At 40.5% G+C, this 11345-nt stretch overlaps 1 protein-coding gene and 1 pseudogene across 1 annotated transcript; both read left to right on the top strand.

Annotated features, from left to right (window-relative positions):
* Positions 1-3703: 3703 nt before the first annotated feature.
* Positions 3704-4780, top strand: Taar7e (trace-amine-associated receptor 7e). Its single transcript, NM_175590.2, has one exon. It carries the CDS (start codon positions 3704-3706, stop codon positions 4778-4780), a length of 1077 nt encoding a protein of 358 aa, NP_783180.2.
* Taar7f-ps (trace amine-associated receptor 7f, pseudogene) lies at positions 9919-10807 on the top strand (annotated as a pseudogene).

Below are 11345 nucleotides of genomic sequence, written 5' to 3'. Positions count from 1 at the left end.
TAAAGTCTATCTATATCTGTATATGTATATGTAGATGACTATGTGCATATGTAGGTATATATATTCTTTATATATATAGATGTCTGTGTGTAGGAAATTATGTATGCACATATATGTGTGGGTATGTGTGCATTTGCATATTCACATATATATTTTTTATATGGATAAATATGTATGTGTGGAGGTATATATGTATGATTGTATGTGTACATATTTGTATGTGAACATAAATGTATATATTGTTTTATATATATCTATATGTGAAGATAAATATGTATGTGTATTTATGCACAATTGTGCATTTGTATGTTTCCATATATGTGTAGATGTATATGTATGAGTAATTATAGATGTGTGTATTTAATGAGTATATGTTTATGGGCTTTTCTGTTCTTTTTTGTTTTTGTTTTTTATCAATATGATTCCTTCAGTTTTCTTTCAGAGTTATGCCTTAAGGAATTTCTGTGAGAATTTAGGAGTAATACAAGCAAAATTTCATATTCATTGAGTACGATGTTAGGTAGTGGACAATGATCCAACAAGTTGATTATTAGAATATGGAGTTGCTCCACCAGGTGTTACAAAATATCCAGGCCTTGTACCCTGTGATCTGACTCTGTCCTTCATACTCCAAAGGCGGCCACATGGTCCAGCGCTTCTGTGATGAGCCCACGACCAGGCTTCACCACCAGACTATCATAGGTTCTGGTTGGTTGCTGCCCTTATCTCTGGGGCTATGTGTAATTTTGGCATGGCAGCATATACCAATTCTATATGTCACCGTACGTGGTGGGCTAGTCTTCTTGTTTTAGAATATGATGTGTTAATATGAACTCATGGATTTAGTTATGACACTTGTTGAACATTCTCACTACAATGAATAAAAATTTTGATTATGCATACCAAAATATAAAATCTTAAGATGTAGCCTAACATATCAAAGCATCGATTACTATGGATGTTTAGCAAACAGATGAGATACCTCACACCTGTGAGAGCATGCAGTGCAGTATTTAAATTGTTCAGAAGAGGAGCAGAGAAGAGAGTGTCCCCACTTGTAGAGTCTAATTCTGCACTGAACACTGAGCAGTGGAATGCGTGTCCAGTTTCATTGGAAACTAGTTTGTGTCTATTGCACACACAGCATAGCTTTATCACTTTATCTCTGAAATTGTGTGTATTCTGTGCTATAGCACACAGCACTGCTGTCTTCATGTTCTACAAACACCAGTATCTCAACAACGTTGTTATTAAAAAATCACAATGTAGAAAAAGACATGAAAAAGATTATTTAAGAAATAATGTTGGAGGATAGGTTGGTTAAAAATTACTAAATGTGTTACTCATATCCTTCACAAAATTATAAATACTTCCTTTATATGTGAAATATTAGAAGATTCAATTCCCAGCACACACATGACAACTCACAATTGGCTGTGATACCTGTTCCAGGGGACCTGACACACACACACACACACACACACACAGAGAGAGACACACACACCACACACCCTGCAGAAACACAAATGCAGTAAAAATATCGTTAGTCATAAGGAAAATGCAAATCAAAACAACCCTGAGATTCCACCTCACACCAGTCAGAATGGCTAAAATCAAAAACTCAGGCGACAGCAGATGCTGGTGAGGATGTGGAGAAAAAGGAACACTCCTCCATTATTGGTGGGATTGCAGACTGGTACAACCATTCTGGAAATAAGTCTGGAAATTCCTCAGAAATTTGGACACTGCACTACCTGAGGGCCCAGCTATACCTCTCTTGGGCATATACCCAAAAGATGCTCCAACAGATAGCAAAGACACATGCTCCACTATGTTCATAGCAGCCTTATTTATAATAGCCAGAAGCTGGAAAGAACCCAGGTGCCCTTCAACAGAGGAATGGATACAGAAAATCTGGTACATCTACACAATGGAGTATTACTCAGCTATCAAAAACAATGACTTTATGAATTTCATAGGCAAATGGATGGAACTTGAAAATATCATCCTGAGTGAGAAAAACACACATGGTATGCACTCATTGATAAGTGGCTATTAGCCCAAATGCTCGAATTACCCTAGATTCATAAAACATGTGAAACTCAAGAAGGATGACCAAAATGCAACTGCTTCACTCCTTTAAAAGGGGAACAAAAATATCCTTGGGAGGGAAGAGGGAGGCAAAATTTAGAACAGAGGCTGAAGGAACACCCATTCAGAGCCTGCTCCACATGTGGCCCATACATATACAGCCACCAAACTAGATAAGATGGATGAAGCAAAGAAGTGCAGGCTGACAGGAACCGGATGTAGATCTCTCCTGAGAGACACAGCCAGAATACAGCAAATACATAGGCTAATGCCAGTAGCAAACCACTGAACTGAGAATGGGACACCCGTTGAAGGAAATTAGAGAAAGGACTGAAAGAACTTGAAGGGGCTTGAGACCCCATATGAACAATGCCAACCAACCAGAGCTTCCAGGGACTAAGCCACTACCCAAAGACTATACATGGACTGACCCTGGGCTCCAACTGCATAGGTAGCAATAAATAGCCTAGTAAGGGCACCAGTGGAAGGGGAAGCCCTTGGTCTTGCCAAGGCTGGACCCCCACTGAACGGGATTGTTGGGCTATGGGCGGTAATGGGGGGAGGATGGGGAGCGGAACACCCGTATAGAAGGGGAATTTGGAGGGGTTAGGGGGATATTTGCTTGGAAATCAGGAAAGGTAATAACAATTGAAATGTAAATAAGAAATAACCAATTTAATAAAGATGGGGAAAAGGAAAAAATTAAAAAAAGAAATATTAGAAGAAAACACTCATTTCTTAGACAAAATATTAGTACTATGAATTATAAACTTAGGTTTGAGGATAATTGTCACAGGACTGGAGACTAAGAAGATGAATAAATGTAATACAAATTGCACATCACCCTGGGATTCCCTGAAACCACACAAAGCCCAAAGAGAAGACAGCCCTGCTTGTTTGCAGAGCCCCTGTGCTGCATTCTACAAATGAGTTCTGGCTGTCAATGCCTTCAGTGTCCAAACCAAAAACATCACAGCTGACACTGGCTCATGACTCAAGAACTTGTCTCTTTAACACAGACCAGTGCTTGAGAAAAGAAAACTTTTATGCAGGAATCTTGATCACTTTGAATAGGAATGTCATAGATAACATTTCTCCCAAAGGGTAAAGGCCAACTCTTAGAAATGAAGAAAACATCACATTCTTGGTAAAGTTCTATTGGGGCAGGAAGCACATCTAATTACATTGCACCACAAGGTCACTGTCACTAGCAAATTGGCAGGGGACATTTTCACTGTGGTGTAAACAACATGCTAACTGACAAGCTCTCACCTAATCCTACACCATGGGGAGAGAGTCCTAGGGACACATTATGTCTGGCTTCATTAGGGTGCTTTCCTCAGTGTTAAGCGTGCTTGGGGTATTGATGTAAATTAGTTAGATAAGAATGAGTATGTTATTAAAAGGTGACATTTAAATGTGCATCACAGAAAACACTGTTGCGTTTGATATGAGAGGAAATAGATGAAGCAGAGAAAAAATAGAATAGACTTAAAGAGACTTCATGTAATTAGGAAGGTTTACTGTGGATTAAGGAGGAAGTCTTTTAGGGAATAGACAGGCACTAGCAATTGCGCCCTGTAATTTTTCTAAGGACTTTGGAGTAGCACACATGGCTACAGATGATGCCAGTTTTCCCTGGGATCAGGACAGCATCCTGAGCAGAGATCTGCTCTCAGCCTCGTCTTCCCAGCTGTGCTATGAGAACCTGAACAGATCCTGCATCAGGAGCCCATACTCCCCAGGCCCTCGCCTCATCCTCCATGCAGTCTTTGGCTTTAGTGCTGTGCTGGCTGTGTGTGGAAACCTCCTGGTGATGACATCAATTCTTCATTTCAGGCAGCTGCACTCTCCTGCCAACTTTCTGGTGGCCTCCCTGGCCTGTGCTGACTTGTTGGTGGGTCTGACTGTGATGCCTTTCAGCATGGTGAGGTCTGTGGAGGGCTGCTGGTACTTTGGAGACATATATTGTAAATTCCATTCTTCTTTTGATGTTTCTTTCTGCTATTGTTCTCTCTTCCACTTGTGCTTCATCTCTGTTGATAGATACATTGCAGTCAGTGACCCCCTGATCTACCCCACCAGGTTCACTGCATCTGTTTCTGGCAAGTGTATCACCTTCTCCTGGTTCCTGTCCATCATCTACAGCTTTTCCCTCCTTTACACAGGAGCAAGTGAAGCTGGGCTGGAGGATCTAGTGAGTGCCCTCACCTGTGTGGGCGGCTGCCAACTTGCAGTGAATCAAAGCTGGGTCTTCATCAATTTCCTATTGTTTCTTGTCCCCACGCTTGTGATGATGACTGTCTACTCTAAGGTCTTCCTCATTGCAAAGCAGCAGGCTCAGAACATCGAGAAGATTGGCAAGCAGACCGCCAGGGCATCTGAAAGCTACAAGGACAGGGTGGCCAAGAGGGAGAGGAAAGCAGCCAAAACCCTGGGCATCACAGTGGCTGCTTTCCTCCTTTCATGGCTGCCATACTTCATTGACTCCATCATCGATGCCTTCCTGGGGTTCATCACGCCCACGTATGTGTATGAAATCCTAGTTTGGATAGCTTACTATAACTCAGCCATGAACCCTTTGATTTATGCTTTCTTTTATCCTTGGTTTCGAAAAGCCATCAAACTCATTGTCACTGGCAAAATCTTGAGAGAGAATTCCTCAGCCACCAACCTGTTTCCTGAGTAGATTCTCGGTTTAGTTGGGGATTGGAGAGATTCACAGAAGAACATCACTGTGGAGATTGCACACCCAGATTTGATCCTGTAGCATGATGAATTATGATTCAACACTGATCCACACATATAAATCCAGCTTCTCTCCTTTTTATAAAACGTGTAATTAATTTTTAAGTGTGATGGATTCAGTGCAACCAGATCTAATTCTTTCCTTCTGATGTTTGTGCTGGTTAGTGTCACTTAGCTTCTGTATGTCCCTGGCCACTAGCCCCTTTCTGTCCTTCTTAGATCCTAATTGTTGGCTTTGTTGAATTTTTCTCATGTTTTCATATGTAATGTTTAAAGCTCTTAATCATATTCTTCTTTTTATTCTACTATAATATTTTTTATGGATTCTTTCGGACATAATGCAATGCACTGTACCGTGATTACCCTTGGTTACTATTGCTCCTAGGTTCTCCCCCCTGTTTTTGTCTTTCCCAAGCCAAAAATAAATAAATAAATGAATAAATATCAAGAAAAATACACCAAGCGAGTAAAATTTGTATTGGCAGTAGACTCTTTGGTGTCCAGTCAAACATTCAGTGTCCAGCACCTTAAGTGTAACTGAGTCCTTTCCTATTCTCCCACCAGACACCATAAACTCTGAGGAGCTGCAGATCTGTTAGTTTATCACAATTCTTAAGGACTCTCTTCACTGTCTTCCTGTCTGTACTGTTTCTTTGTGTGTGTGTGTGTGTGTGTGTGTGTGTGTGTGTGTGTGTGTGTTTGGTCAGGGGGGTGTGTTGCAGAAGGGTTCGATGAGAGTTCTGTGTCAGGAGGAAATCTCATTTGAGAAAAATGCCTCCACAAGACTTGAATATAAGTAATTTACTAATTAGTAATTAATGGGGGAAGGCCCAGCCCATTGTGGGTGGTTCCACCCCTGGGCTGGGGTCCTGTATAAGGAGGCAGAATGAGCAAGCCATGTTGAGCCAGACGGTACTTAGCACACTCCATGGTTTCTGCATCAGCTCCAGTCTTCAGGTTCCTGGCCTGTTTGAGTTCCTGCCTAAGCTCCCTCAGTGAAGCACTATTGCCTGGACTTGTTTGCTGAAATAAACTCTTTGCCCCAAAAGTTTGCCTTGGTCCTAGTGTTTCATCACAGCTGAGGGGGTCCCTAGAGGTGTCACAGGAGGCAGGGTAAAGAATCTGCCAGAACTGAGAATGACAACTTGGTTCTGACTACTTAGTCAACCTGGAACAACCATGGCATCAGAAGCCAGGGCATTCATTGCCAGTGTATTTAAACACAATAGAATGTGGAGAAAGGTTTCAAGGCAACAATCATTCCCATTCTAGTTGCACAATAAACCTTGAGGTAGGACTACGTAGTAACTCCTTTGCAAAGTACACGGACCGTGAAGGGGTCTTCTCTCACTACACAGAATCTAGAATGTAGTGTGGACTCTGATTGAGACACACAGAGGACCACATGGCATTACGTCCACTAAGGGTGGGTTCTATTACCTGGCAGTTACAGATAATGGTGCAGTGAGGAAGACTCTAGGATAAACATCCTGGGGGACTTGAGGTCTGTCTCTACTGATAGCAAAATGTCACCATGTCATGAACAACGTCCACTCTCAGCTGCCTGGGTGGAATGCAGTATTTTGTTTTGTCTCCTGCACGAAGAAGTTGCCCCTGCAGGGTCAGCCTTCCTGTTTCTCCTACTGCTTATGAATAGAAGGATATCTCTGTCTCCAGCCCACAGGAATAGCGATCCTGAGGAAGACACCTGTGAACCATGTTTGTCAAGTAATTTTCCATGTTTCTTCTTTGATCAATAGATTTTCCTGAATACTTTCTATACACTGTAGATTGAGTATAAATCTGAATACATTAGTGGTCATTATTCTCTTATAATCCCACTGCATGTGCTGGTGTCTTATATGAGCCCTATTACACTGTGTGTTATAGGACCCACGCAGTAGCAAGCACAGGGACTCAAGTGTCAGGGACGGGTCTTGGTACCTGGAAAAGAATGGGGTACAAGAGACGCGAAGAAGGATGCCAAGACAAGAGTCTGATCAAGGCAACAATTTTATTTTTCCCCAAGGCTGAATTTATACCATAACATGGGTAACAGAGGGAGGGGGAAGTAAGAAACATTTATGCAGGCCAAGGACACAATATTCATGTGGTCAGGGAATCAGCTGATGTTGACAGGATGTCAGAAAAGTCACAGGTTTGTCAAATCTATTAGTCAGCAGGATGTTGGTTTTTCAGAAAGATTACAGGTCATCACATTGGGCATCTTGACGTATCATATTATTATTCATTTTGACCACCAGATTTGTATTAATCTTCTGCAGCTGGCTGGGGATTTTCCATGAACCCAGTCATACTTAATTCTAACCATAATAATAACATCAACAATGGAGGGCATCAAGGACATCGCTCCCAACACTCAGGCACTGTAAGCACATGAAGGAGGGAACCTTAAGCCTTCACAAGATTGCATGTCATCATGTAGAGTGTTTACTCTGTGTTGTGGAATTTGTTAATGACAAAAGTTCATTGACTTTCCCCCTACCATGGTAAATCATGTAGGATTGTTCTGGTCTGTGTGCTTAGGTGAGAAGAGGTCAGAGCTCAGGCCTAATGTCATCACAATCAGACCTGAGCCTGTACCACCCTGGTCTCAGAGATTACAGGAGGAAGTCTGCTCCCAAACATTCCTACCATCACAAAGGAGAGCAAGCCCAGTCATCAATGACTAATTGTTCTGTCTAATTTTTGAGTATATACATTTCACAAGATTATTGTAAAGAAAATGATCTTTATTAATAAAATAAAAATTTATGTGTATGTATATTTTGTATGTGTACACATGTGTATATATACTTGTATGCATATATATATGCAGGTATGTATATGTGTGTATATATTTGTACATGCACATGTATATTTATCTTCTTATACATATATATGTGTGTAGATATATATATATATGTGTTTATATGTATATGTGTGTGTATTTCTGTGTGGAAATGTATGTATATTCTTGTATATATATGTGTAGATAAATATGTACATATATTGGTAGACTCTATGTCGGTATATATATTTATTCTTATATGTGTACATGTGTATGTAGATGTCTATGTATGTGTGTGTGGATATATATGTGTGTGTATGGGCATGTGAGTATATGTGTATGTGCTATTGTGTAATTTTTATGAATTTGATTGCTACTATTAGTTATCTATCAAGTATGCTTTAGGGAATTTCAGTAAGAATTTAGGACTAATGCAAGCAAATACTGTCAGTTTAGTATGATATAAGGTAGTGGACACTGATTGAAACTATAGAATTCCTCCATCAGTTATTAGAGCATATCCAGGCCTTCTTTCCCTAAGTGAACTGGATCTTTTCTCCATAGTTCTTAGGCTGCTGCATGGTCCAGAGCTCACGGGCTCTCTGGTCCAGGCTCCACCATCAGAATATCATAGATTCTGGTGGGTTGCTGCCCATTTCTTGCTCTTTTGGTTTTAGAATATGGAGTCTTAAAATAAACTCGAGAATTTAGTTATGATATATTGTTGAACATTATTACTACAATGTCTTTAAATTTTGTTAATGCATGTGAAAATATAAAACTTTACATGTATTCAAAATATCAAAGCAGTTACCATTTCTGTTCAACAAACAAATGAGATAGCTCAAGTATCTATGTGAGAATATGCTATGGAGTATTTAAATTATTCATAAAAGGAGCAAGGACTTTAACCATCAAATTCTTCTGCTCACTGTCCATTTGTACAGTGAGTTCTGAACAGTGGAATGTGACTCTTGTGTCACTTTACTCTACATCGGGTCTACTGCAGACACAAAATGGCTTTATCCCCTTATATCTGAATTCTTATATGTTCTATGTCACAATGTACAGCTATGTAAACTTTATTTCCTATAAACACCTATATTTCTACAATATTGATAGTAAAATATCTACAATGTAGAATAAGACACTGAAATAGAAGAAATTATTGAAGAAATGACCTTTGAGGATAGGGCTGATGAAAACCCACTATTTACCCATACTCTTCATAAAAGTATAATTAACTCCTTTACATATGAAATATTAGAAGAAAATATTGGTTTTATTTCAGGGACAAAATATTAGTGTTATAAATTATAAAAGTACGTTTGGGGATAAATGTCACAGAAATGGAGACTAAGAAGTTGAATAAATGTTTGAAATGGTGACATATAGAAATTGCACTTCACCCTGGGATTCCCTGAAACCACACAAAGCCCAAGCAGAAGACAGTCCTGCTTGTTTGCAGAGCCCCTGTGCTACATTCCATGAGTATATTCTGGCTGTCAACTTCCTCAATGTTCCAAAAGAAAAATATGACAGCTGAAACTGGAGAAAGGAAGGTGTTCTCATGACTCAAGACCTTGTCTCTTTAACACAGATAAGTGCTGGAGAAAATAAAACTTTTATGCAGGAATTTTGATCACTTTGAATAGGAATGTCATAGATAACATTTCTAACAAAGGGTAAAGGTCAAATCTATGAACAAACATTAAATTCTTGGTAAAGTTCTATTGGGGCAGGAAGCACATCTAATTACATTACACTACAAGGGCCCTGTCCCTCGAAAATTGGCAGGGGAAAAATTGGTTGTGGCACAAACAACATGCTAACTGACAAGCATTTTGTCTCACCTTATACCACGGAGACTCATTTCTAGGGACCCACTGTACTTGGGTCATTAGAGTCATTTATCTGACAGTTAGGAGTGCTTGAGATATAAATGTAGACTGGTTAAATAAAGCTGAAAATGATAATAGCAGTCAGATTTAAGTATGCATCTCAGAATACACTGTTGAATTTGATATGTGAGGAAATAGATGAAACAGAGAAGAAAATAGAAGAGACTTAAAGAGCCTCCATATAATTAGGAAGCTTTATTGTGGATTAAGGAAGAACTCTTTCAGGAAATCGATAGGTACTAACAATTACATCCAGTAATTTTTCTGAGGATTTTGGAGTAGCATACATGCCTGTAGATGATGAGAGTTTTCCCTGGGATCAGGACAGCATCCTGAGCAGAGATCTGCTCTCAGCCTCATCTACGCAGCTGTGCTATGAGAACCTGAACAGATCCTGTGTCAGGAGCCCATACTCCCCAGGCCCTCGCCTCATCCTCTATGCAGTCTTTGGCTTTGGGGCTGTGCTGGCTGTGTGTGGAAACCTCCTGGTGATGACATCAATTCTTCATTTCAGGCAGCTGCACTCTCCTGCCAACTTTCTGGTGGCCTCCCTGGCCTGTGCTGACTTCTTGGTGGGTCTGACTGTGATGCCCTTTAGCACAGTGAGGTCTGTGGAGGGCTGCTGGTACTTTGGGGACACTTACTGTAAACTACACACCTCTTTTGATATGTCATTTCGTTGTTCTTCTCTCTTACACTTGTGCTTCATCTATGTTGACAGATATATTGCAGTCAGTGACCCCCTGATCTACCCCACCAGGTTCACTGCATCTGTTTCTGGCAAGTGCATCACCTTTTCCTGGCTCCTGTCCATCATCTATGGCTTTTCCCTCATTTACACAGGAGCAAGTGAAGCTGGGCTGGAGGATCTAGTGAGTGCCCTCAGCTGCGTGGGTGGATGTCAAATCGCAGTGAATCAAAGCTTTGTCCTTATTAATTTCCTATTTTTTCTTGTCTCTGCCCTTGTGATGATGACTGTCTACTCTAAGATCTTCCTCATTGCAAAGCAGCAATTGAACATTGAGTCAAAGAACATTGAGAAGATGGGCAAGCAGACCGCCAGGGCATCAGACAACTACAAGGACAGGGTGTCCAAGAGGGAGAGGAAAGCAGCCAAAACCCTGAGCATCGCAGTGGCTGCCTTCCTCCTTTCATGGCTGCCATACCTCATTGACTCCCTCATTGATGCCTTCCTGGGGTTCCTCACGCCCTCATATGTGTATGAAATCCTAACTTGGGTAGTTTACTATAACTCGGCCATGAACCCTTTTATATATGCTTTCTTTTATCCTTGGTTTCGAAAGGCCATCAAACTCATTGTCACTGGCAAAATCTTGAGACCAAATTCCTCAACCACCAACCTGTTTCCTGAGTAGATTCTGAGTTTAATTTTGGATTCAAGAGTGATTGACATGAGGACATAACTTTGCGGATTGAGTTCTCAGATCTGTTCCTGTAAAGTGATGAATTAACTTTACAGTGGTTCAGCTGTGATTCAACACATACATCCAGCTTTCGGTGTTTCTAAATAAATGTAAAATTAATTTCTAGATATACAAGAATTACATGAGCTTGGAGCTAACCAGTTTCCACTGTGTTTTGTGCTTTTGCGTATTTTCTCTGACTAAGAACCCCAGCTCCATCTTCCTACAGTTCTAATTGTTGATCTCGGTTAAAACTGTTAGGCCTCAAATTTAAATATATAGTCTTTAAATCTCTTTGTAATGTGTTTCTAGTACACTATAAATAAAACACAGAGACTCTCAGGAGCAGTGTCTTGCTCAGGGAAGGAGGACTATGAAGGGAAGGCCTCT

Source organism: Rattus norvegicus, chromosome 1 (genome assembly GCF_021556685.1).
Source record: "Rattus norvegicus strain SHRSP/BbbUtx chromosome 1, alternate assembly SHRSP_T2T, whole genome shotgun sequence".
Lineage (NCBI taxonomy): Eukaryota > Metazoa > Chordata > Mammalia > Rodentia > Muridae > Rattus > Rattus norvegicus.
The sequence above is the reverse complement of the archived record's forward strand: the minus strand, read 5'-3'. Positions and strand labels throughout refer to the sequence as shown.